Below are 27,551 nucleotides of genomic sequence, written 5' to 3'. Positions count from 1 at the left end.
AAATTTTTTCATTTAATTAAAAAATTAACATAATTTAATTTTAAATTAATCTTATAATTAATAATAAGGGATCGAAAAAATTTTAACTTTTGATTTATGTTGAACTCTTTCTTTTTATTGCCGTTCGGTGACTCTCTAAACGAAAAGATCATTAAACTATTATTATTCTTTTTCTCTTTCTTTTCTTTATTTCAAACTCATTGATTTTTTTAATATCTTCAAGTTACAAATAAATCCTAATTAAAATTAAAAGTTAAAGTATTTTGATCTATCACTATCAACCATCGAATTATTATAACATAAATTATATTAATTTTTTAGTCAGATGTATCATTTTCATAATTGAAATCGATTAACGATCGCTCTATTCACTAAAAATTTGATCTTAATGACGATTGTAAATTTGAAACCTTATAATTTTGTAGTAAGAAAATTTCAACGTTGTCACGCCAATATTTTTTAACGAAAATGATAATGATGAAAGCAAAATAAGTATTTAATAATTATACTAGAAGTTGTAAAAGCTAGTAGCCAAAATAAAATCATCTTAGAGAGTTCAATGATCATCAATATAGTTTACCCTATAAAGAATTGAGTAAAGTTTAGTCTAAAATATTTAATATCTATGTACATAAAATCGTTAAAAAGGAACAAAATGTAAGAGGGGGCAAAAATATATATTTTTCCTTTTTTTGGATTTAAACAATATATTAAAAATATATTATATTTAACCTATGCTTATATTAAAATATACTCCAATATATATTTTTATTAAAAAATAATTAAAATAATTTAATAATTATTTAAATCTCCATCAAATGATCTTAGTAGTAAAAAAATATTATTCTCCTTATATGTCTTGAATTCAATTAATAACATCTATGTGCATTATTAATTTAATAAGATTAATTTAAGTGATAAACATCTTGTTATCGTTTAAACAAAATTTAAATTTGAATATGCATAAAATTTTTACTAAAATACTCATTCATTAAAATTAAATATACGACCCGTATTATCTGAATTATTCGAAACAAAAATCTTAAAAGTCGGGAGAGAAAAAAAAACTTTACTACATAGGATAATAAATTAATGAATTGTTCGGTCACTTCTCCATCCAAAGGGTTACATGCCTTAAAAATGCGCCACATATCCTTCTCCCTTTGATTTGAAATAGAAAAGTCAATCAAAAACCCTGGCTCTGCATCTCTTTTCTTAGCAAAGCAAAAACCCTAACCTCTTCATTTTTGTTTACCGTAGAAGTTTATAATGCTCCCTCGCTCCTACGCCGTCAATTCCCTTTCCCGATCCCAAGAACTCGCCTCCGCAATCATCGCCTCCACCGCCCCCTCCCAGATCTCCGCCACCTGCGCCTCCATTGATTCATTCCTACAGTCACATACACCCGATCAGTCCCGCCATTTCTTCTCCATCACCTTCCCTACACTCATTTGCAAGCTCTTCGGCTTCGATGACGTCACGTCACTACCCCCACCTCCACCGTCTCAGAAACCCCAGCTTCCCCAGTCCAATGGATGGATCGAACTTGCCTCTCAGTCTAACCACGCTGATTTATCCTCTAAAGTATTCTCCCTCCTTTCCCCAAATGGAACCCTGATGAACTCAATTTCAGCCGTTGATAGACTTTCCCTCGTCAAATACGTTTTCCCTGTTGAACGGCTCCCTGAGTGGGTCCGGTTCATGTTGTCGAACGAAAAATATTGCCGGGTTATTTCCGATTTGTGCCCTTTCTTTAAAGGTAAAGTCAAAGAAGATTCGGTTCAGGGCTCTTTATGTCAAATTCAACTGAATGTTTTTGAATACTACCTGTTTTGGTTCGCTTATTATCCCGTTTGTAAAGGAAACGGCGAGAACTTGGACTTGAATTCAGTAAAAAGAAGCAGAAAGTTTAGGTTAGAGAACTGGACACGCTCAATTCCGGGGTTTTCAGGGTCAATTAAGCGTGAAATGGAGCAAAAATTTGAGGGTAATCTCTATGTACAGCTTTTATTTGCTTATCTTCGTGCATTTGTGCCTATATTTGATTTGGGTGCTCACCAACCCTATCGTAGTTCAATTTTGAATCATACTTTGAACTGTGATGGTTCAGTCATATTTCGTGCCGAGTTTTTGGTCAAGGTCTTCGTGCAGTATTGGTTGGTTGATAATGATTTTTCGCCATTGCCTGTTAATGTATGCAAATCATTTGGTGTGTCGTTTCCATTTAGGTCAGTGTTGGGGGAGAGCCCACCGACAAGTGGGCTGGGTGAGGTGGTGAAGTTGTTTGTGAAGTACTTGAATTTGAGCTCAGTGATAACTATGGATGGTTTTGACAATATTGAGTATAATGGAAGTCCAAGCTGGAGGGTTTCTGGTGGTTTTGATAGTGGGACGCCAAGGGACTTTGTTTCCTTGTCACCTTCTGTGGGTTCCGTTGGCTCTTGGAGCACCTGGATACAAAGGCCTTTGTATAGGTTTATATTGAGAACATTCTTGTTCTCTCCTGTGGGAACTTCAATAAAGAATACATCCCAGGTGTTCTCCGTATGGGTTAGTTATATGGAGCCTTGGACAATCAGCTTGGATGATTTTGCAGAGCTTGATGCGGTTGTCAATGGAACAAGTAAGGATGTGAGGAATCAGGAAACACAGACTGAAATTTCTGGATATTCTCCATTGTGGCAAGCCTTTGTGTTGTCTAATTTTCTATACTACAGTTCACTGGTTATGCATTTCGTTGGGTTTGCACACAAGTTCCTTCATACAGATCCCGAAGTAATTGTCCAGATGGTATTGAAGGTTTGCTTCTTAACTGTAGCCATTTTTACTTTGATTAAGTGAATTTTCTGTCAAATCTTTCTTATGGTTGTACAATAAAAGCTCTTATAGGCACACTGGGTGCCCGATCAAATGTGCCTCACCCTAACTGATCTAAGGTGCAATGATCAACATGTCTAGGACCAAACCTTGACAGCACTGATATTGTCATGTATAGAGGGTACCATACCATATTAGGAGCTATGGTTATTTCATGTGGGCACTAGCCTTTAGGTTATCCAGTTGATGTCTTATTGTAATTGTATAACTTCCTATCATTTCCAATCATGGTTGAGTATCCTTTTATAGGTTATCAACACTGTGTTGTTAAGGATTAGATAACAAGAGAAGTATTGAGCTAAATGCTGAAATAAGGTAGACAACACTGTGCACTTGGTACTTGGTAGTGTTGGTGTATGTACATAGGTTTTCTTATGATTTAAGATAGATTGCTATCTGCTAATCTCTATTGATTTTCTATTTTTCTTCTAAGATCTTTTTCATTCTCTTGTTTTACAGGTTATAAGTTTGCTGACATCCTCTAAAGAGCTGGTTGATCTTATAAAGAATGTAGATAGCCTTTTTCATTCTAAACAAGGTGGATCAAGCAAATCAGCCCTCAATGACCTGTATAGATTTGTTCCTTCAATTCGTGAACAATTGAAGGTAGATTACTGACTGGATCTCTATGCTCTTTTCCTTTTGCTTATCAATTTCAGCAAATAAGGGTTCACATGTAGAAGTTCCAATCTATGTGGGTTTTATTTTATTTTTAATTCAATTTATGGTTTCCCATTAGTTTCTGATGTTGTTCTTCGGTCGTTCCAATTTTTTTTTTTTGAAATGGAGCATATTTGCACTATTGTCTGACCGTCTTTGGCTGACATCATTAGGATTGGGAGGATGGTTTATGTGAAAGTGATGCTGATGGATCTTTCTTGCATGAGAACTGGAACAAAGATCTAAAACTCTTTAGTGATGGGGAAGATGGGGGACAACGACTACTTCAGGTTTTTGTAACTTCTAATATTTGTAATTGTAAAGCTGCAATTGCATCTTATGTAATCTACCCCGATACCTGTTGTCATCTGTTGACAATGATTTTGTTCGTGCAGTTGTTTATATTGCGTGCAGAAGCCGAGTTGCAAGGTGATGATATGGCACATGCAGTAATAGATTCATTAAAAGAAAAGGTGAGCTACTTGTTTGGTGGCTCTATGGTGAAACCAATTCCAATTTCACCTGAACTGGGACAGACTCAACACATCCGCGATGAGCTCTTCAAACCCAGAAGAGTTGGCAACCAAACCTCAGCTAATGTCACATACAGGGGTGACTGGATGAAGCGCCCAATCTCCGATGATGAGGTTACATGGCTTGCAAAGTTGCTTATTTGGTTATCCAGTTGGTTGAACGAAAGCCTTGGCCTAAACTGCCCAGAAGATAATGATGTTGATCATAAGTGGTCCTATGTGGATCTCCCAGGCGATGCAGTAAACCTGAGCAGACCAGGTGAGATCGTTAAAACTCTTGTTTGCTTAATTGGTTCATGGCTATTAATGATGGGTACAACAACAACGAGATTAATGAGAAAACATGGTTTAAGGATAAATCTTAGGGTGTTGGCTTCCAAGAAGGTGGTGATGGTGTTGCTCTTGTTTGTTGTATATAATGTAGTTAAGAAAGCTTTTGGATTGTGTCGTTAATATTGTAAATAAATCAGGCACAACAATAGGGAGAAATGTTTTTTTTTCCAGTTTTTTGGATTTGATCCACTCTTTTGTGTTCAAAGCAGTGTGTGAAGCAAAGAAAGAAAATTTTCAAACCCCTTTGTATTCTCTTCACTTCCCAAGCTTATACTTCCCTCTCTCCCTTGGGTCCAATTCTTTCATTACTTTGTTGTTCATTATTTCTCATTGGAGTTCTATTTTCATCGGCTTGCTTTGGTATCAATGAAGTTTACTATGACATTTTTAACTCCAAATCTCTTATACTAATGAAAAGAATGATTAATCCGATAAGATTTTTATAATATATTAAATAAAATAATTAAAAATTAGGATAAACTATACAAGTTATTACTTAATTATAGCTCATTTTTGAATTTTTGTAAGTCAGGTCAGCCAACTATTTAAATAAATTTAATCATGCCACTTGGTAACATTTAGTGGAGGAATAGATGTGACAATTAATAACATTGGTATAATTACACATAAAGTCATTGTTACTTATATATTATATCAATTTTGTCTTAATTTTAATAAACTAAAATAAGTTTGATCTTCTAATTAGAGTGTCACGTGTGCCAAATATCATGACACGTGATGTTACCAGATTGAAGGATTTAATTTATTTTAATATTTCACCAATCAGAGGATGACACATCATCCTTTAGTAGAAAGAAAATTAAAGCTACTGAAAAATGGGAGTGTGGAATTTAAGCTTAGGTCTTCAAGGTGTTCAACCTTCCAACCTTTGAATAATCAAACATATTATTTTGTTTAAGATAGATTACATATGATATATATTTCGATATTAATCTAAATTTAAATTTTTAATATTTTATATAGTATTCCACATTTTAACTTAAATTCACGCAGGGGTGGAGGGAGGCCTAGACCTACCTAGGCCATGCCCCCTTAATGCCAAAAGGAAAAAAATATAATTATATACTTTTATTAATTTTTTAATTATATCTCCACTTAATCAAAATTAAATTAATTAGAGTCTTATTTAATTTCAAATCTAACTGTAATTTTATCTCTGCATAAATCTTAAATTAAGAGCTACCTTCTTGTAACTTATATATTGTGTTGCTCTCTCTTTCTTATTTATTTATATCCATTATGTACTTTTTAAATTCAAAGATTTCTTTTTAAATCCTGAAGGTAATCGAATATTTAACTGAAATTTTTAAGTTAATGATTTTTTGTGTGTAAAATTATTACTTTTTTCTGAATTTTCATACTTTATTTTTATTTTGTTCATTAATTACTTATGAACTTGTGGTGTTATTAGCGGTTTGTTTAGCAATTTTTCAACATCACCTACAAGATTATAATAAAAATTTAAAAGCTATTTCTCATATGTTATTTTTACTCAATCAAAATTGTTCAATATTTATTTTGCCTCGATCGTATGATTTTGATTTTATGAAAAAGAGAATTCATCTTAATTGATGAAAATATTATATTTCAAACTATGTATTTTTTACATATATTTAAAAGTTCTTTTAGAACATGTAATTATACTAATTTTAGTTGTTATTAAATTTTTATATTAGATAAGAATAAATTATATTTTTGAAGTTAATAAAAAATTAAAATATATTTTTAAGTTAAAATAATAATAAAATATATTTTAAGTTAAGATAAAAATTAAATATATATTTTAATATTAAGATATTAATTTAATTTAATATGTAAATTTAAGTTAAAACTAATATATAACAAAATAATCTGCTTGGTTTAATGATTGGTACGTTTTAACAAATAACAAGACCCATGTTTGATTTCCACACTTCCCTTTTAAAGCAACTTTAAATTTTTGCCACCACGCGTCATTTTATAATCCATGAAAAATAAATATATTAAATTAAAATAAATTAAATCCTTCAATCAAATGACAAGTGTGATGATATTCAGTACTAGTGGCGTGTGGTATGATCTGATTCGAATATTATATTTATTTTAATTTATTAAAATTAAGATCGAGTTAATAGAATATATAAGTAATAATGACCATATGTGAAATTGGCTTAATTCTCAAATAAGTGCCCAAACTATACTTTTTTTTTTGCCAAATAAGTGTACACGGTTTTTTTAACTCATCTGGACGCCTAACGTTACAAACATTACACTTTTAGGTGCCCAGATCGTCAACGCCGTTAGTTTTCCCGTTAAGTACCACGTGTCAACACCTGATAATTTTGATTTTTTATGTAAAAAAATATTATTATATTTATAAAAAACATTAACTTTTCTTGTATTATAAAACAACCCTAAAATACTAAATCCTAAGCTTAATCTACCGCCAGTGCCTTCTTTGGCCACCACTGTTGTTGTCGACGTAGTCATTGACATCATCCTAGTTATATGCCGTCGTAGTTGTCGCTGATTAACCATCAAAATTATGTGTGATCACGATTTTCTTCTTAGGGTTCACAAGATTTAAAACGTCGATTTGTGGTCGATTGATCTTCAACTGGTCATGATTTTATAGGGGTTATGGTCGCTGAGGGGAAGGGAGGTCGGTTGGAGCTTCTTTGAAGGTAAAGGCAGCGATCAACATGGGTTTAGGGGTTGAAATGAAAGTTTTCAAAGTTTACGGGTTATTTTGAAATTTATGTTTCTTCTTTTTTAAAAATATATAATCTTTTTTTTTAATTTTATATAAATTTTTTAAAATTATCAGGTGTTGACATGTGTCACTTAACGGGGAAAACTAACGGTGTTGACGACATGGACACCTAAAAGGGTAACGTTTATAACGTTAAGCACCTCGATGGGCCAAAAAACTGTAGCCACTTATTTGACAAAAATGATAGTTTAGACACTTATTTGGGAATTAAGCCTGTGTAATTATACAAATTTTATTATTTGTAATGTCAATGTCAATAATTTCATTAAATATTAACAATAAGTGGTTTGATTGAATGCATTTAAATAGTTGAGTGACTTGATTAATAAAAAATAAAAAATGATGGTTAAAATAAAAAAGAACTATAGTTCAGTTGTCACTCTTACAATTTACCCTAAAAATTATTACTTAAAATTGAATAAAAATTAATAAATACACATAAGAATCATTATTCCGATCATTCAACAAATAAATATTCATACATATGATTTTTTTTAAAAAAAATTACATGCATGGTAGATATAACAAAATAAAATTTGAATTAAATTCAATTTAGGTTGGGAGGGGAGAAATGAGATAGATAATCCGACGCGGCTATGAGAACGCGAGGAGCTTCTCTTGCTATATTGAAAAACAAACACGTATAGACTTGAAACTTCAACCAATAATATGACGCCATGTCATCAAGAGACCGTATATCGACAATATCAAATGTAAAATGACTAAAGAGTCACCAAGTAACATTTTTCGTCCCGCAATAGTTCATCCGACGGTGTCAGAAGTTTCAAAGGCTAATTACGTAACTTACATCTCTACCTATTTAATTCCCAGATCGCCTACTTTCATAAAGGACAGACGCAGAGAAAATAATTTCCTTGGTTTTTGTTTTTATATTTCCCTTATGAATTTTTGTGATTAAAGTGTTGAAGTCGGATTAAATCTCGAAATCGAAGAATTTAGCTTCAAATTCGAGACCTCGTCGTCCATGGCCGCCCCCTTTTTTTCCACTCCTTTTCAACCCTACGTTTATCAGGTAACGTTCTTTTAAAAAATCTTCGTACTCTCAAGTCTTTCACTGAATTTTTGCTTGTTTCATGAGGAAAAGAGGGTAAAATCACAAGGAAATTTAGTATTGCTTCTTGGAAAAGTGTCGTGAAAATTTAATGGAATTTAGGCTCTACTTTTGCATTTGATCTCTCATTGTTGAAGAATTTTGATTGGGATTTCCTTAAATAGAGTTGACTTTGATTCCCTTTTTTTTCTTGAAATTGATCCGTTTATAATCAATTTGTGAACAAACTTGTATAAACTGCTGTGATCAAAGTGAGAGTAGCTAGCTCGAATGCCAAATTGGGGACAGTTTCCTGATGAAACTAGAATGATAATGCTGTGTAGTTTAAATATTTCAGCGTGTATATTTATATTAATCTCTTGTTGGTATAAAATCATTCAGAGTCAGCAAGATGCTGTGACCCCATTTCAGATATTGGGTGGTGAAGCTCAAATAGTTCAGGTACTCCCCAGTTTTTATCAAAGAATTTTCTTTTAATTTAAGCATATGACCTCTTACGGATGATTATGGAACTTTGTTGTTTAATTTTGGTGATGGTTCATTTACCAGATAATGCTGAAGCCACAAGAAAAGGTTATTGCAAAACCCGGTAGGTTATTTGGTTTCTATTGGATTCCTTGGTTGGGTTAACGCTACTATACTTTTATTTTTTAGTATAGGAAGATGGTCTTGATGCTATCACGATGCAGTAAATCATTGTAATTTTAGTATATTTTTGTGATCATAAGCTATTGTTCTTGGTAAAATTATGAATGATAAAGCTTTCTGGATATTATGATAAGAAAATTGTTGGCTGCTAGGCTAGGAGTTCAGCTCTATATTCTACAATTTGGAATGCTACATATTTCTATTGCCTAGAATATCTTGTAGTACAAATAGTGACTAGAAGTGTCAAAAAGTTCAAAAATGGAGAAGTTACTTTACTATCAGTTAAATTATCTACGTGTATTCTTATAGTTTTTTCTTATAGTTAAGATCACATTAGGTACTCTGCTGAAGTTCAATAAGGAGAACTGCTTAATCGATAAGATGATTGGCTTGCTGCATTCTTTTAGTTATTGTTTGTTATCATGTATACTTTAATTCATCTAAAGTTGACGTGGAATGTAACAAAATGCAGGTTCCATGTGCTTCATGTCTGGGTCCATTGAAATGGAAAATACTTATGTTCCAGAAAATGAGGCCGGCATGTGGCAGTGGCTTTTTGGGAAGAGTGTAACTAGTATTGCTCTTCGCAATAATGGTCCAAATGATGGATTTGTTGGCATTGCTGCACCTTCTCTTGCAAGGGTTCTTCCGGTTTGTGTTTCAAACTCTTAGCAGTTATTTATAGACCTATTTATAGTACACGTCAAGTTTGATACTTCGTAATCCCAAATTTCCGTTTTGTTATCCCTAATTATGAGTTATATGTTTTTCCTGGTTCATGTTTATTTTGACAGATCGATTTAGCAATGTTTGGTGGAGTGATTTTATGTCAGGTACCTGACTTCTTCATGCAAATTCATTTTTGCTGAAATTTGAGCTTTGCTTTTCATTGCATTTGCTGGAATCTTTATGCCATCTTGTGCTTGTTTTGTAGCCAGATGCATTTCTTTGCTCCATCAATGATGTGAAGGTTAATAATACAGTTGATCAGCGGCCACGGAATATTGTAACCAGTGTAGAGGTGACATAATGATATATTATTTTTTATCAGTTTCTCTTCTCTTAGATTCATACACTTCCTGTGTTCAAAGATCTTTTTCAGTTTCTGTGTATTTGATGGATGTGTTACTGGCATAGCAGGGATTTCTGAGACAGAAGTTATCGGGTCAGGGGCTTGCATTTATTCTTGCTGGTGGATCTGGTATGTATCTTTTCTTTTGTACATCCTTTTATTGCCTTTTGATTTGCTTGAGTTCAAAAGATAGCACGTTACAGGACACGAGAGAGCATGTTCTGTTTTTCTTATGGAAGTTGTAAATTTATACTCATAGGTAAACTGACCATTGGGATTCTGTGGGCTTCTTTCTTTTGCTAGTTGTGCAGAAAATTCTTGAGGTGGGGGAGGTATTGGCAGTTGATATCTCATGCATAGTAGCCCTTACTACTTCCATCGACGTTCAAATCAAATACAATGGTCCAATAAGAAGAGCAGTCTTTGGGGTAAGCTGCTTTCAGTTGTTATTTTTACCCTCTCGTTAGACATTGGTCGAGTAGGAGTTCTGGTGCATCTGTTTTCTTTTTACAATTGTGTGCTTTCAGTTATTGTTGACGGTATTTTTCTAATGACCAAAATTATTGATTACATTTTGATAAAAATAGGAGGCCTCGTTAAAAACCCCCTTTATAACCTTCAAACTACAGAAGTAGTTTAACGGACATTGGAAGGAGGAAAAGAGTGCCTCAAAATTTTATTAATATAATACCAAGTACAATACCAGTACAATACAAACAATAACAGCCAGAATACATCTCAGCACAAAACTGACCTAAACATAAAAACCCACACTTAAACAACCAACATAGCACCCATAACCTAACATAATCACCCAAACCTGAAAACACAAGAATCACCCAATTCCTACTTTAGCCAACCCATCCGCCTCTCCCAATTGGCGGATTTCAAAATATGCCTAATGATAACATCCCTTTCTACCACTAAAGCAACAATATCCTTCACAAATGACTCGAACAATGGAGTACAGCAACCTGAATTTTTGATCCACTCCAAAGTAGTAGAACAATCCAATTTTACAATAAGCCTCCCCCTTGAATCAAAATCGGACTCCATAAATAAAAGCATACCCCTTTTAATAGTCAATAATTCAGCAAGGATAGGAGGCCCAAGACCAACACTCCTTGAGAATGAACACAGCAACACACCGTCACTGTCCCTAAGCAAACCACCAATACCTCCTCTTGACCACCCTTTATCCATGGCACCGTCCATGTTGACTTTGAAGAAGCCCGAAGGAGGAACCCAACACGCCAATGAAGAGCCGGCCTTCTTAGAACTCACAACAGAATCTGCTACTTTTGGATCGCCTGCTAAAATGTCAAAAGGAATTACCAAGTCCGGAAATCTAGCTACAAAATGTGCTGCAATCCTATATCTTACAAGAAAAAATAACAACTTAGAGCCCAACTTTCCTTTCTCAAAAATAATCTCATTCGTACACTTCCAAGCTGACCAAATTAACGCCCCTGGAATGAAAGTCCAAATAGTCAAGCGCGAAACTAGATCTGCCCAAACAGATATCAAAGCAGCTGGAATCCCTGGAACAACAAAGGAAACGTTCCAAAAGCTCAAAAATCTAGACCATAAGCCCCAAACCACATCACAATGCACAAAAGTGAGAAACATACTCTGAAAACCTGCCACACAACGATAAAGTGGATCCACGATCCCTGCGACTCCATGCTTCAACAACTCCTCTTTAACCGCTAATATTTGATGAACAACCTGCCAGATGAAAGTTTCCACTCGAGGCGGGGCTACCCCTAACCAAACTTGTATGACCCAAATAGGATTAGCAACCAACAACTCAAAAAATTTACAGTTTGCTGACGATCTGATTTTGTTTTGCCGAGACTCATCTACCTACATTCTTAATATTAAGAGAGTCTTGAGGATCTTTAGCATAATGACTAGACTCCATTTGAATTTGTCGAAGAGTAATTTGTATGGAATTAATGTGGATGACGAGGTATTAAACGAATGGGCTAAGGAGACTGGTTGTGCCGTTGGGGTTCTTCCAATAGTGTATTTAGGTTTACCATTAGGTGCAAAAAGAAACTCAGAGGCTCTTTGGGAGCCAGTCATGCAAAGTTTCAACAAAAAATTATCCAGATGGAAAGCTTCAACACTATCTATGGCGGGCAGATTAGTGTTGATTAAATCAGCCCTATCCTCCTTGCCAATTTTCTTCCTCTCTATTTTCAGAATTCCGAGTAAGGTTTATAGGAAGTTGAATTCTATTATGGCAAACTTTTTGTGGGGGGAAGGGTCTTCAAAACGCCGAATTTACTGGGTGAACTGGAAAAGGGTTTGTCAACCCTTAGAGGAGGGAGGTTTGGGAATCCTGGATTTGAATTTCGCTAACAGAGTGCTGCTAGGTAAATGGGTATGGAAGTTCGCAAATGAAAAAGACACACTTTGGAAGAACATGATTTGTAGTAAACATAATGTGAGTATTCTGTCTTTAGACCTCAACAAGGTAGTCTCTCCTTCGGATTCTTGGATATGGAAGGGTATTACAAAAAACTACTTGGCAGAGGACGCAATTGGAAATGGTTTGAGATCTCATTCGAAGATTCAAATAGGCAATGGAAAATCGATTGTATTTTGGCATGATGTGTGGCTAAATGAGGATTCCTTAAAGAATCAATTTCCAAGTATTTATGCTCTTTCTAACAATAAGTGGGGAAAAGTTTCAGAGTTTGGCAGTTTCATGAGTAATAAATGGATTTGGAACATTCAAACGAGAAGAAATCTATGTGATTGGGAGATGGATTACTGGATCCGATTGATGTCATTACTGGAGAATGCTGGTTTGTCTGATTCGGTGGATGATTTTCTGGCGTGGTCGGGGAAGGGAGATGGATTGTTCACCGCTAAAGCTTGCAGGTTGACCCTTTCTTCCAACTCAGGGGGTAGCTTCAGTTGGAAAAGGTTCATTTGGTCAGGTTTGGCTCCGCCTAGAGTTGAAACTTTTCTCTGGCAGGTTTCTCATCTAAGACTGGCAGTTAGAACGGAGTTGATAAGGAGAGGTGTTACTTTGGAGGAGGTCTCTTGTCCGTTGTGTGCGAAACAGGAGGAAACAGTTCAGCATTTGTTCATATCGTGTCTGGTTGCATGGGACCTATGGAGCAGTTTTTGGAGGTTATGGGGAGTCTCGTCAGTTTTGCCTAAAGATCCAGTTTCTTTGTTGTCTTCATGGTCGGACTTAAGGCCAAAGTCAATAATATGGAGCTTTATACCGGGGGTAGTTATGTGGTCATTATGGAAGGCTAGAAACTTGGTGGTTTTTGATGATTGGAAACTGGATAGACCTTCTCTTTTCTTCATATGCATATTTAGATTGGTTAAATGGTTCCTAGCTAAGTACCCGAACGTTATCATTCAGGTGGACTCTCTTGTTGGGGACCCTACACTTGCTGACAAGCATCAGACTAGGGAACCTAAAAGGAATAAGGTTCAGGGATGGCTTCCTCCTCCACTTCATTTTTTCAAAGTTAACGTTGATGGGGCAATTAGTGGGGATGGGCTGCTGGGGGGAATTGGGGGCATTTTAAGAGACTCGGAAAGGAAAATTCTTGGGTCTTTCTCGCACGCTGTTGGTCCAGGTCCTCTTCCACTTGCTGAGCTGAAAGCCATTGAGAAAGGCATAGACTTCTTTCTCTCGTCGGAATGGGCGATGAAAGGAAGGTTAATTATTGAGAGTGATTGTAAGTCAGTGGTGGATTGGATTTTGCTGCCGACATCATCTCCTCGGTTTCTTAGGTCGTTGGTTCAAAAAATTGCTTCCCTAATCTTGGAGAGGGAGATCATTGTAAGACTTATTCCGAGGAGCAACAATTGTGAGGCTGACACTTTAGCTAAACAGGGAATTGGATGAATATTTATAATTGCCTTAGAGGGTTTTCAGTAGGGTCTTGTTTTATTGAGGTTGTTGGAACTGTGATAGTTTTGCTATTGTTTATGAGAGGTCTGGTTGTATAGGGGGTTTGTTTAAGTGTTTTGTAAATTTTATGGTTTTGTTAGTCTGTCTTCTGGTTGTATATTATGTTCTGTGCCATTGATCAATAAAATCCTAAGGCACTCTTTTCCTCCCTCCGCTGATTAAGGAACTTTCCCAAAAGATCCATTAATCAAGAAGGGGGTTAATGAGGCCTATAATTCCTATAAAAAAAAACTCAAAAAATTTCCTAATAATTTCCTAATACACGACATAGCTGAAAAACAACCCTCCCTATTCCTTGTCCAAACCCAGCAGTCCTCCACCGAAGGCGACAATAAAAAGTTACTCAACATCGAATTAGGCACGAGCTATTGGTCCAACTCCTAATCAGCAAGGTTCCTTCTCATTTGTAAGTCCCAAAACCACCCCGACGAAGTATTTTTCCTGAAATCAACAACTCTGCCCCTTTTGTTAACCGAGAGAGCGAATAACCTCGGAAACCGATCTTTTAATGGAATCGAATCCAACCAAATGTCATGCCAAAATAAACAAACTCACTATTACCGACTCTTAATTGCATATTATTTCCAAGACTTTCTCCAAAATCATCGCTTGAATAGAAATTTTTTACCACCCCTTTCCAAATCCACGAAGCACGAGAGGAAATCGAACTATCTACCACACTTGCATTCGTATCCAAATTATTGACACAACACACAAGCCTTTTCCGCCACGATTCTTTTTCACAGGCAAATTTCCAGTAATTTCGCCAAAAGAGCTCTGTTTAATAGGTCCAGCTGTCCAAGTTAGGAATTCCTAAACCCCCAAGTTCCTAGGCCTACACACCGAAACCCAATTTACCCAATGAATATTTCTCTCATCTGTCGAACCACCCCATAGATAAGCAGCCGTTATGGAGTTCAACTTGTTCAAAACACATACTAGTAATCAGAAGATAGAAAAGAAGTAGATTGGGAGAGCACACCACTGATTTAACCAATACCACCCTTCCGGCTAAGGACAAAGACGACGCCTTCCAATCAGCCAGCTTTTTATAAAATCTTTGAACAATCGACTCCCACATAGCCACCGAAATCCTCCTAACGTCAAGAGGTAAACCAAGATACTCGGACGGAAACGAACCCACCGAGCAACCAATAACATTAGCCCAATCCTTTATAATATCTGGATCAACGTTTATTCCCAAAATCCTGCTCTTTGTTAAATTTAATTGCAACCCAGCCATGTATGGCCATGTAAGTTTTGTAGTTCTTTCGATGCAACCTTGCAGGGGGACAATGTGGTTACAGCTGTTCTAACAGGACCCGGAATTGTATTCATCCAAAGTTTGCCGTTTCATCGATTTTCACAGCGAATCGCCAGGTAAAATCCAGTTGCACCATCCACAAAAGCTACTTGCTGAATCATAATTTCACTTTACATAACTTTTCTTTACTCCATTTTCACCAGCCACAAGGTTTTATTAACCAGGTTAAGATTCTGGTTTTGCAGGGCGGTTACATCTCCCAACATGAGAGAAAACCCAAAGTTCTTCGTTCAGATAGCCATTTTCTTTTTTCTAGTCTATGCGGTGATTGTATCTTCCTTAATATTGACCGATGTGTGAGATTGTCTTTCCCTTTTTGATTTTCATTGACCAAATTATTATTATTCCCCCACCATTTTAATTAAACTTAGATTAAGTAGATTACACTCTTCACTTTATGGAAAGAAATGCAACTCTTGTTTTTGAGTGAAAACCCTAATTTCATTTCTTCTTTTATTTTATAGTTAAATTTGAACCGTATTGGGTTTTGTCCTTCTAGTTTAATTTTAATGAATTTTTATTTTAGTTTTAGTGTTATTGATTTTAAATATAAAATTGCAAATTTATTAGAATTTGCCATTCATTTATTCTTATGTTCAGAAATTAGACACCTGTCGGGTCATTTTTATGAGTGAAAATTACATAATATGTACTGAAATATAAAATATTTATAGTTCATGTATATTATAATAAATAATTATTAATAAGAAAAAAATCTAATATGCTGAAATATATGGTACTACAAAGCACAATATGGTACAAATATATTAATATAATAAAATTTATATAATTAAAAAATTAACTAAAACATGAAATTATACAAAATAAGATGGATATAAAGTACCTAAAAAGATTATTTAATAAAATTTATGTGAATATAAAGTACCTAAAAAGATTATGATATAGTAAATTACATTATCACGCATTGAAAGAAATAAAATTTAATAATACTATATGATTATATTATTTTATTTATTTTATTAAAAATGTATTCACAGAATACACTAAATAACCTAATTTATTAAATGAATTATTATTATTTTTAATGGTTTCAGTTCGAGGACCAACGACAATAGAATATTTGATTAATAAAAAATGATTTAAGGCTCAGTTTATCTAACTTTAAAATAGAGGACCTAAGAAAGAGTTAATCCACACACAATTGTGGGCCAGGGCCCGTAGTTGCGTCCCTGGTTGTCACCAGAGCTGCACGTGCGGGGCATATGGCGGTCAATTATAGAGTGTAGATAATATCTATTTATTTATTTATTTATTTTTGTTGGAGGGCCAGATTCGGTTATAGCTTCTCGATAACCTTCTCCCCAAATTCCCTTTTCCGCTTTCTTGAAACCCTTTACCCAGGTCATAACCCTAGAGATTCACGATGATCGCTGTTCACTAACTATTTCAGTTTCCGATCTTTGATTACGTTTTTGTAAGCTTGTAATGTTATAATTTTCGGTTTCGGAGTATCAGAATCTCAAGTCTCAAAGCTCCCGAGTTTCCTTTTGAAGATCAATCTATCGTAGGATTATTTCCTGAAGGTTTGTTTTGCTCGCGTTTTACAAGATCTGGGCCGTGTGGATTGATTGATTCGGAGCGGTTCTTTTACTAAAATAATCGATAATAGAAGATTTTGTGCGAATTTGACGATCTAAGAGGAAAGGGGATTTTGCATTATTCCCTACGATTTTCCCTAAACTGCTGGTATAGCTGAAAGATTCGATTACTGGAATACAGCGTGAAGAAGCTTTCAGGGTTGACTTTTTGATGTCAGAGCTTCGGGATTTACACCGAAGAAGAATCGATGAGTTTGGTTCAGTTTCTCATAGAATAAGAAAAAAAACTTTTGTACTGTTTATATTTGTTTTTTAGTGAATATCAGGCCTATTATTGTTTGGAAGGCTAAGAAATAAGTTCATATTTTCTTTTGTGTGTGTGTGTGTGTTTTTTTTAAAAATTATATTATTACTACTATTATTATTAAGAGGAAACAAGGTTAAAAATGGCTGTTTATTACAAATTTAAAAGTGCAAGAGATTTTGATTCAATTTCCATGGATGGTCCGTTTATAAGCGTTGGTACTTTGAAAGAAAAAATATTTGAATCAAAGCACCTGGGCAGGGGTACAGACTTTGACCTCGTTGTCACTAATGCCCAAACTAATGAAGGTCGGTCTTTGCTCAATGCATTGGAATTCTTATTTTTCGTTTAATCTGGCATAAAAATATGGGTTAGGAGTATAGCCAAATCTTCCATTTTGTTGGAAATCCCCTTGGGGTTTATATTGGCTCACTCTTTGTTTCTTGATTTGATGTTAGGACTAAATTTTAGTAATTGTTTCCGTTGATGAAATAGCATATCTCTATAGTTTTTATAGACTTGTTTTATCTTTTCATTTTCAGAATATCTAGATGAAGTAATGTTAATCCCCAAAAATACTTCTGTATTGATTCGCCGGGTTCCTGGAAGGCCTCGCATGCCCATTGTTACTGCACCAGAGTACTATCTCGATCCTTTAGATACCTATTCACTTAAAATATTTAAATTCTAGTGAACTTGTTAAGATAACAAGTATCAAGAAGTTCAGTTAGCTGCATGAACTTGATCAATTGTGTGTTTAGTTTGGTTCTGACTTTTGGTGGCTACTATTGTGAGAGGACACCTGATTCTAGGTTTGCACTTTTTTTATGCTTCACAGGCCTAATGTGGCAAATCAGATTGAGAATGCTCAACCAGAAATGAGCAGCTTCCTGGATGCTGATTCATCTGTTCCAAAATATGTATTGCTTTGCTTCTGACATTTTTTCCTTGATGAAAATAGACTTGTGTTTGCACTAATAATGTTGTCTTTTTGCCTTTGATGAATATTGAATTTATCATGTTGGGCTTTGATTTTTTACTTGTAGCCCGAAGACTCAGAATGGGATGAATTTGGGAACGATTTGTATTCAATACCTGAAACGCTGCCAGTCCAGTCAAGCAATCCACTTCCTGATGCTCCCCCTACTAATATAGATGATGAGGAAAGCAAGATTAAGGCTTTAATAGATACTCCTGCCTTAGATTGGCAGCGGTGAGATGAATGCTATTTCTTTATTTTCCTTTTTTGTTTCTTCTATTGATGCAATCTTCATTCTTAATTATTTGGATTTGCAGCCTAGGTGCAGATGGCTTGGGACCTGGTAGAGGCTTTGGAAGGGGTATGGGTGGAAGGATGGGAGGGCGTGGTTTTGGTAATTTTCTTGAGCCCTTTTTGCCTTCATTGCATCGTTTATCATGGCTGTGTGTCTTTGTGGGTTCAAGTTACCATCCATTATTCTTTTTTATCCATTACAATCCAATATAAACTTAATCACCGTTCATCATTATTCATAAGCCTGATTACAATTCATAGGTGGTTCCTACACATATATATGATAATGATTATTGAATGGGATAGTTTTGGACAAAATAGTAATGGACTGGATCTCAATCCGTCTTCGTGAGTGGGGCATGGGGTTCTGTATAGGATGTTCACTTTAACTTACATCTCTAGAATATTGAAGTTTGATTGTCTTCTGTGGCTTATCATTTTGTTTCGTGTGCCTTGTGCTTTTGCGTGTGAGATATTCATTCTGTGATTACCTATATATATATAGTGTGTGTGTGTGCGCGCTCGCATATAAGTGCGTGTGATTGTGCTGGCTTTGTCCATAGTTGCATCATTTAAGTGTGATCTTGCCAGTGGTATATGCTTCTGCAGATTAATCAAAGTCCGAACTTTCTCTCTTTTGTTGCCATAACATATAGCAGTTTTGTGTGTAAACATGTTTATGCTTGAAAGTGTGATAGTTGTTATTCTCATTTAGATCAGTTATTTTGGAAATTTTGTGGGGCATTTGATTGTTATAACTGTGCTTCCAAATAATATTTTGACTGAAGTTTTTGTTTTTCTTATTGATATCGATTAGGATTGGAGCGCAAAACGCCTCCTCAAGGCTATGTTTGCCACCGGTGCAAGGTGCCTGGTATGTTGGGTTTACTTTCCTTTTTTCATTTGCTTAGATTATACATTTTAGTGAACCTGTGGTTGCTATTGAATTTGTGATTCAGGGCATTTTATTCAGCACTGCCCCACAAATGGTGATCCAAACTATGATATTAAAAGGGTGAAGCCTCCAACTGGCATTCCGAAGTCAATGCTAATGGCAACTCCTGATGGTTCTTACGCATTACCTAGTGGAGCGGTTGCTGTTTTGAAACCCAACGAGTAACTGTTTTGTCTTATCAGTGTGGTTTTGTTTCATGCTTGTGGGTAATTTTATTTGTTATGCTTGAAAACCAACTTTTTGTTCCAATAGGGCTGCATTTGAGAAAGAAATTGAGGGCTTACCTTCCACTCGTTCTGTTGGTGACCTTCCACCTGAACTCCACTGCCCAGTGTGCAAGGAAGTAATGAAAGATGCTGTTCTAACTAGCAAATGTTGTTTTACGAGTTTTTGTGATAAATGTGAGTTTTATTGCTGCTTAACCCATGCATCTTTTGGTTTGCTCCCCTGTCGAATGGTTTTGTATATGTATGTTGAAGCTCACTTTGACAAAATATAACTCAGGTATAAGGGACCATATTATCTCAAAGTCAATGTGTGTATGTGGGGCAACCAACATACTTGCTGATGATCTTCTTCCAAATAAGACCTTACGAGATACAATTAACCGTATATTGGAGTCTGGTAACAGCAGTGCTGACAATACGGGAAGCACTTTTCAAGTTCAAGGTTCGTCACTGTCTGACAATCAAATGAATTGACATTCAACTGACTTCTATGATACACAAATCTTTATTGTTTTGTCCTGTCTTTCAAATCTAGATATGGAATCTGCAAGGGGTCCACAACCAAAAATTCCATCTCCTACTGCATCTGCTGCATCTAAGGGAGAGCAGAAACCAGTATTTGCCGAGGAAGAAAGTCTTGATGTTAAGGATAAAGCTAATAAGATGAAGGAAGCTATTCCCCCACAGCAGGTCTTTGAGAAGACTACTAAACTAGCTGATTCTTCTGAAGCTACACTGGAGTCGATGAGTGTGAAGGAGCCTGCATCACAAGGGAGTGCCCCACTTCTGGATGAAGAAGTGCAACAGAAGGTGGCTTCTGGAGAGGCAGGTAATTTTGATTTGTTAATTTATTGGTGATATTGGTTTGGCCAAGTTAGGAGACAACCTTTAAGGACATTGTTAGTTTGTTACTGATCTCGTTGCGGGAGCGGTGAGATTTTGGGGTTAAACCTGTGTGGAAATGTCTGGAGTTGGGCTATCTCATTCCTTGTCAACCTCAGGATCATTCCCGTTCTTGAAAGCTTGTGGCTGAGATCTATTTATGATGTCATAATTTTTAAAGAAATTCTCAAATGTGTCTGTTAAGAACTTACATTGTTCATGCACTAAATCTTTTTGTCATCTGTCCTGTTCCATCTTGCACTCTGAGTAGGATTTATATTGTGTGTGTATTATAGTGAGAGTAAGTATTATTTTTTCTTTAGTGGAAATGAGGAAAAATAAATGGATCATTGGTTTAATTGATCCTTTTCTTCTCCAGGAAGGAAAAAGAAAAAGAAGGTTCGTTTGCCAGTAAATGGTAGGTTTTCAGCCACTATTTTGTATTTGATGATGGTTTAAACTATATCTGAGTTTTGTAACCTGAATCTTATTTGTCCCACTCCAGACTTGCAGTGGAAAACCCCTCAGGATCTTGCAGCTGAGAATTATATGATGTCTATGGGTCCTTCTGCCTATAATCCTTACTGGACTGGTATGCAGCCTGGGATGGATGGATTTATGGGTCCTTATGCTGGAGTGATGCCGTATATGAGTGGGTATGGACTAGGTCCAATGGACATGCCATTCGGAGGTGTCATGCCACCAGATCCTTTTGGTGCTCAAAATTATATGTTTCCTCCCGTCCCACCTATGAGGTATGTGTAACATTTGTTAAATAGCCTATGTTTATGCCAGTTGTGTGTATTCCTAGCCTGTGCATGGCATTTCTGTCTATTTTTTTTTTTTAAATATTGGATTATGCATCTTTTGATTTCTTATGTAATGAACTAATGCTGATATCTGGAGTCTGGACATCTTTGATTTTTTGAATTTAATGGTTTGTAGAGATCTTGCCGAGTTTGGCATGGGTATGAATGTTGCCCCACCTATCATGAGCAGAGAGGAATTTGAGGCTAGGCAAGCTGCTTTGAGGAGGAAGCGTGAAAATGAGAGACGAGGTGAAAGGTACTGAACATAAATTTGCTACGTACATTATTGTTATTCAATTGGTTTATACTTTCCATTGACCTTGGAATAATTCCTAGTAATTCTTTTGGCTAACTCCTTGGGACAATGTGCATGTGAGTCCTGAAATCCTGGAAAAGGGCTTCCTGTACGTGTTAATATCTTAGTATTTACAGGGATGGATTCTTGGAATGAAATGGTTTACTTACAATTTCTAAAATTATTACAGGGAGTTCTCTAGAGATCGGGAATTTGTTAGGGAAGTGAGCAGCAGTGCTGATGTTTCATCATTGAAGTCAAAATCTGTATGTGTTCTTTTTCCCCCCAGCTTTGTTTAATTCTTGTTGTTTGTCATGCGAGGAGGTATGCTACATGATTGTTGGGAACCAATTGTCTAGGATGCACTAAGTCTTGTAGTAACGTAGGGATATAAGATTTTATTTTATTTTAGTTCTTTAAGTTTCGGTAAATGGGATTCACTGATTGTTTATTGGTGCTTTTTCTGTTTTTATGCTTTTATTTTTTGTTATGAACTCATGGTTCCGTTTATTGATATTGAGAATTCATGAAAGGATATTATTATAAAGCATATTTTGAGAGCGGCAAACTGGGAAGCTGATAAACTAGCTAAAGATGGGATAGGGTGATTCTTGTTTTATATTGGTTATGTTGTTTTGTAGGAAATGTTATATTCTGTGTTGTAAGGTTTTGGAGTTAAGTCTTATGTTCTTCATTTGGAGGTTTTGGAGTCTGTTAGGCTCTACCTATGTATTATTGTTTTTATGAATAAAATTTTCTAGGCACTCTTTTCCTTCTTCCTTAATCCTTCATGTTACTCACATAACATGGAGGATTAGAAGGGTTTTTTTTAATGAGGCCACTATTCTATCAAAAAAAAAAAAAGGAAGTGTATAAAAATTGCAACTTTCTGACTGGCTGTTTTAACTCAGGCCTACTTTGAAGTTTCTCCATTTTCTTGGTTTTTCACTCAGAAATTTTTTATGGTCAAAGTTGCACAGTTTAAGCCTTGTATTTCTTGTTATTGACATGAGAAATTAGATGATCCGTTAATGATGCATCGTTTCTATGATGTCTGTTTGTTACAGAAGCCTATTCCCCAAATGTCAGGCGGTGATCATCGGCACGAACATCATCGTTACCGATCAGAGAGGACCTCACCAGAACGTTCCTTACGGGACTGTGAAGCACCACCTCCACGTCCTTCAAAGAGGAAAGCTGATCAGCATCATGATCTTGATTGTGATTATGACCGTAACTATGATGATCGTGACCATGGTCATGATCGCTATCTCCATCATCATCATCATCATCGTCGCTCTGAGTCTACCAGGCTTGCACCTGAACCAGCACCCAAATTAACTTCCACGACTACTACAGAAATGGATAAGAAGTCAAAGCCAAGCGTGTTTTCTCGCATTAGCTTTCCAGAAGAAGAAATTAGCATGAAGAAACAGAAGATATCTTCTGATGCACTGGCATCTTCTGGCCATCACAAACCATCCTCCAATGGATACGATTACAAGTCGTCTTCGGTATCTGCCAAGGCAGTTTCTACTACTAGTGGCGGTGGGAGGAAGAGCAGTAGTAGCAATGCTGTAGATTATGAGTCGAGTGATGATGATAGACATTTCAAAAGGAAGCCGTCAAGGCACGAGTCATCGCTGCTACCATCAGCTAAGCATGAAGAGGAACCACGGCACTCAAGAGGGTCAAGAGAACGGGAACAGGAACGCGGCAGCTATAGTAAACATAGAATGTAGCAGAGGTTGTTGTTGTAGTACTGTTTGTTACTCGAGCAGAGTTTGCTCGCTCTCGAAGAGCTATCGCATACTTTTGCATCTTTGCACCTTTGCACCAATATGCCCTATTATTAAGCCTAATGGAAAGATTTGTGGAGAAAATAATACAATTGTTTTTTATTCGTATTTTGCAATCCTCAATGATTTGAAAGTTGATGTTTTCTCATAATGTGTTATTTTTTTTTATATATAAATAAATAGTGTTTCTTATTCAATCTTAATTCTTGTTGGATGATATATATCTTATTCAGAGTAGTGTAAGTTTTGGATAGATTAATTAATCTAGATCAGATATTATATAAACCTATTATAAGGGTGTTTTTCTCGATTATGTTTTATATTAATATTAAAACTTAAATTTCTAATCTTATTTAAAACATCAAATATTTTATTCTATTATATGAATTGTTGATAACAATTATATATATTTAAATAAATATTATAAATATTTAATCCTAATATAATATCACTGTTGACACTAAAATTATAATTAGACTAAATTTAAATAAATATTTCTCATAGATATAGTTTTTCTCTGTCCACATATATATATATATATATATATATATATATATATATATAATCTTTCTGATTATATAGAAGAAACTATTTGACAAATAAAAAAAATTTTGACTGGTAAAAAAAGTTACAAATTAAAAGTACTATATACAATGTTATAAATTAGAATTGGAAAAGTTATTTGTCAAAGTAACATAACAGGTTGCACTAAAATATTATACATGATAAAAAATGAGTTATAAACAGTAAATATTACAAATACTATTAGGGTTAACTACATGTTAGTCACTTATCTTTTAGTTTTGTACACTTTTGATCACTGATTTCAAAATTCATAGGATATAGTCACCAAAGTTTTTATTTAAACAAGATTTGGTCACCCGGAGCTAACAGTTGTTAACAGCAGTTAAATATTTTAATATATTCACACATTTGATCCCTATTGTTTACATATTCTTTCAATTTAGTGATACTTTTAATAAAGTAAAATAAATTATATATTTTTAAATTAAGTTAATAGTAAAATTATTTAATAAGTTAATATAAAAATATTTTAAGTTAATATATATAAAATTATATTATATATAATTCGGGTCAAGGGTACCCCGTTTATATTTTTTTTATTTAAATTATATTATTTTTAAAAAATTATATAAAAAAAATCTAAAATTTAAAAAGCTATAATATATATAATCCACACATAAAGTTCAAATTACATAATTGAAATAAAATTTAAGATAAAGAAATATAATTAAATTTCAAATGTTTTGAAGTTAAAATAAATATTTTACAAAATAATTTAGAATGTTAATGTGAAATAATTTAAGAAATTAAGAATTTAGAACGTTAGGTGTCAAAATTTAAGAAATTAGGATTTTAGAATGTTAGAATGAAATAATTTGAGGATTATGAATAACAATTTAATATAAAATAAAAATGAAAATATATAATAAATCGAGTATCGGGTCAGAGGGTACCTGGTTAACCAACATTTTGTGACCCATGCTCGACCCAGAAACCTGGTCGGGTACCCGACCAAAAAAATCAGGTATTTTTATTATAAATACTCGATATTTTTTGACTGGGTCAACGGGTTGACGAGTCAACTCAACCGGGTCGAGTATTTTTGAACAACCTTACTGGCATGACATTTGTCATTGTTCGATTGGATGATTAAATTTATTTTAATTTATTAAAAGTATGACTAAATTGAGAGAATATGTAATAATAAGGACCAACTGTGTAATTATATAAAAATATTTAATTGTTGTTAAGGGAAATTAACTTGGGGTGACCACATCTTAATTAAATAAAAATGAAAGTGACCATATCTTAATTAAATAAAAATATAAGTGATCATATCTTATGTATTTTGAAATCAATTACCAAAAGTGAACAAAACTAAAAGATAAGTGATCAACCGTGTAGTTAACCCATACTATTAATATTTTAGGTTGTGTTTGAAATAAAAAATAAAAGAATTAATTTAATGAAATTAGGGATTAAATTGCAAGTTTTCAGAACTTGCATGTGTAAATTCAGGGATCTAGCCTTGAATTTACTTATTTTCTATCGACAAGGAAAAAAAATAAAAAATGAAATTGTTGTTAAGGGCAATTAACTCGGGGTGACCACATCTTAATTAAATAAAAATGAAAGTGACCATATCTTAATTAAATAAAAATGTAAGTGATCATATCTTATGCATTTTGAAATCAGTTACCAAAAGTGGACAAAACTAAAAGATAAGTGATCAACCATGTAGTTAACCCATACTATTAATATTTTAGGCTGCGTGTCACAACCCAATTTTGAAATAAAAAATAAAAGAATTAATTTAATGAAATTAGAGATCAAATTACAAGTTTTCAGAACTTGCATGCCGTTTAAGGATGTTAAGGGAAATTTAGGGACCTAACCTTGAATTTACTCATTTTTTGTTGACATAGAAGAAAAAAAAATGAAATTGGTGCTGCAAGGTGTCAAACTCGTGTCCCCGGATAAGGCCATCCATGCCTCTACCATCTAGGCTAGGCATTGTTACTAACATTTTAATTAAATATATATGTTAATGCTTAAAGCTCGGAATTTAAATCCCCAAAATCTCCAAATTGAAACCCCCCAATTTCCCAACCTAACCCTAGCCCCCGTCCAAGCAACTTTGGAGAGTTCCACCACCCCCACCGTGACTGCCACTTTGCTCCGACCAAAACCCCTCCAACCCCGCTTCGATAGGTGTTGTCGATCGTCGTATAAAAGTCGTTAAAGCCTCGTCGAAAACCCCAAATTACACTGCTCGATTTTCACTCGATTACTACTGATCTAGCAACCACTCGCATCACCGCCACCATAGTTGGATTTACCATTATCGTGCGCTCGAAACCCAACCGGTGAGTCTCCGTGTTGAAGCCAATTTTCTGCCATTTACCGTCGGGGTAAGTTCCCGATCGATTTCCGATAACTTTGGCGTATTTTGCTGTAAATTTGGATTAATTTTGGCTAAATTCAAGTGTGTAATTGATCGTGAACGTTCGATCGTCCAAATCGACCCCCGTCGCTACCGCACATGTTGCCACGCGCCGACAGTGCACGTGGGATTCGTTCGTCGGTCCAGGAGCCTTATGGAACCGATCCAGTCATACCAAACTGGGTTGAGTTGAGTCAACCCATTGACTTTGACTGACCATTGACTTTGACCAGAGTTGACCATTGACTTTGACTTTGACTTTGATCAAAAATTTAAATTTTTTTAAAAAAATCATATTGTATGTTTTTCGAGGTCCCGATTCCGAATATGAAGTTCGTTTTTCCAAATTCAAACTCGATAAGCTATTTTTCGACATTTTATCTCTCGATTCAATGCAAATTTTCACGTTTAACTTCTATTTCTAATGTAATTGGTTTTGCCATGTATCCGAGACGTTATGGAATGTGGAATTAAATTTTAAGAGTGATAAAGTGGAGTTTAATTTGTTAATCGATGTGGCTCGTAAAAAGAGGTAATAATCTACTACTTTTTGTATGTTTTTCGAAACTCATTGATAATTGGTAAATGCATGAATGAAAATTATTGGTCAATTAGGTGTATTTAATTTTCACTAGACTCAAACTGAATATGGAATAAAGGCATAACACTTTATAAGACTCAGACGGCTCACAAAAGAAATTGGTAGACCGATCAGAAATAATTCTAAGTTCATGGACTAGTTAGTAAATAAATTGACTTAGGATCCAAATTTCTTATTAATTTCTTTAAGGGTTAAATGCCGAGAATATTTGGTTAAGAAATTACAAAAATAGATCTATGGAGTAAATTTATAAAAATGCTCTTGTACTATAAAAAGATCAAGATTACCCCTGAAAGTGAAAAATAATCCAGAAAGGACATACTAGACTGAATTACTAGAAGAAGTGTATATGTTTGGATTGAAAAGAATTATCGAAATTTCATTGAGATACGAAATAACTAAAATAACCTATGATATTCAAATGATTGAAATACCCCTAAACCCCAAAAGGATTAGAATACCTTGAACTCAAAGATGAGTAAAGTAACCTCGAATGTTGAAGTGACCTAAATATCCTAACGACTTAGAATAAGTAAATGTATTTGGATAAATTCTAGAAACACCAATAAACTTAAATGTTGTATCATCCCTAAAGGTTATGAAGCCTAACTCAAGTATGCTGAGTATTCTTGATACTG

General features: G+C 34.8%; 3 protein-coding genes across 6 annotated transcripts; all 3 read left to right on the top strand.

The window, feature by feature from the left end:
* The first annotated feature begins 1,218 nt into the window (after positions 1-1,218).
* Positions 1,219-22,485, top strand: LOC120186985. Of its 2 annotated transcripts, XR_005522248.1 has the most exons (7): positions 1,219-2,799; positions 3,337-3,483; positions 3,711-3,827; positions 3,933-4,560; positions 12,884-12,887; positions 18,343-18,352; positions 22,470-22,485. XR_005522248.1 is itself a non-coding variant. In XM_039190779.1 (4 exons), the coding sequence occupies exons 1-4, from the start codon at positions 1,270-1,272 to the stop codon at positions 4,521-4,523; spliced, it is 2,385 nt and encodes a 794-aa protein (XP_039046710.1). In that variant the 5' UTR covers positions 1,220-1,269; the 3' UTR covers positions 4,524-4,632. The 2 variants fall into 2 exon arrangements, 1 of the variants encoding a protein (XP_039046710.1); XM_039190779.1 differs by lacking the exons at positions 12,884-12,887; positions 18,343-18,352; positions 22,470-22,485 and having other exon boundaries at positions 1,220-2,799; positions 3,933-4,632.
* Positions 8,026-15,612, top strand: LOC120186988. 2 transcript variants are annotated; one of them, XM_039190781.1, is made up of 10 exons: positions 8,026-8,209; positions 8,630-8,689; positions 8,798-8,837; positions 9,369-9,547; positions 9,691-9,729; positions 9,831-9,917; positions 10,037-10,097; positions 10,272-10,396; positions 15,184-15,297; positions 15,427-15,612. In XM_039190781.1, the coding sequence occupies exons 1-10, from the start codon at positions 8,162-8,164 to the stop codon at positions 15,559-15,561; spliced, it is 888 nt and encodes a 295-aa protein (XP_039046712.1). In that variant the 5' UTR covers positions 8,026-8,161; the 3' UTR covers positions 15,562-15,612. The 2 variants fall into 2 exon arrangements, with proteins under 2 accessions (XP_039046712.1, XP_039046713.1); XM_039190782.1 differs by having other exon boundaries at positions 15,206-15,297; positions 15,427-15,609.
* On the top strand, positions 16,507-23,456 carry LOC120186984 (E3 ubiquitin ligase PQT3-like). Of its 2 annotated transcripts, none has more exons than XM_039190778.1 (15): positions 16,507-17,052; positions 17,647-17,743; positions 17,943-18,024; positions 18,151-18,317; positions 18,401-18,477; positions 19,195-19,251; positions 19,337-19,493; positions 19,585-19,733; positions 19,837-20,001; positions 20,095-20,388; positions 20,821-20,859; positions 20,947-21,196; positions 21,387-21,506; positions 21,736-21,811; positions 22,613-23,456. In XM_039190778.1, the coding sequence occupies exons 1-15, from the start codon at positions 17,049-17,051 to the stop codon at positions 23,285-23,287; spliced, it is 2,409 nt and encodes an 802-aa protein (XP_039046709.1). In that variant the 5' UTR covers positions 16,507-17,048; the 3' UTR covers positions 23,288-23,456. The 2 variants fall into 2 exon arrangements, with proteins under 2 accessions (XP_039046709.1, XP_039046708.1); XM_039190777.1 differs by having other exon boundaries at positions 16,507-17,412.
* The last annotated feature ends 4,095 nt before the right edge of the window (positions 23,457-27,551 follow it).

The sequence above is a fragment of the Hibiscus syriacus genome, unplaced genomic scaffold, assembly GCF_006381635.1.
Source record: "Hibiscus syriacus cultivar Baekdansim isolate YM2019G1 unplaced genomic scaffold, ASM638163v2 tig00113722_pilon, whole genome shotgun sequence".
NCBI lineage: Eukaryota > Viridiplantae > Streptophyta > Magnoliopsida > Malvales > Malvaceae > Hibiscus > Hibiscus syriacus.
This window is presented reverse-complemented; position numbering and strand designations above follow the sequence as displayed.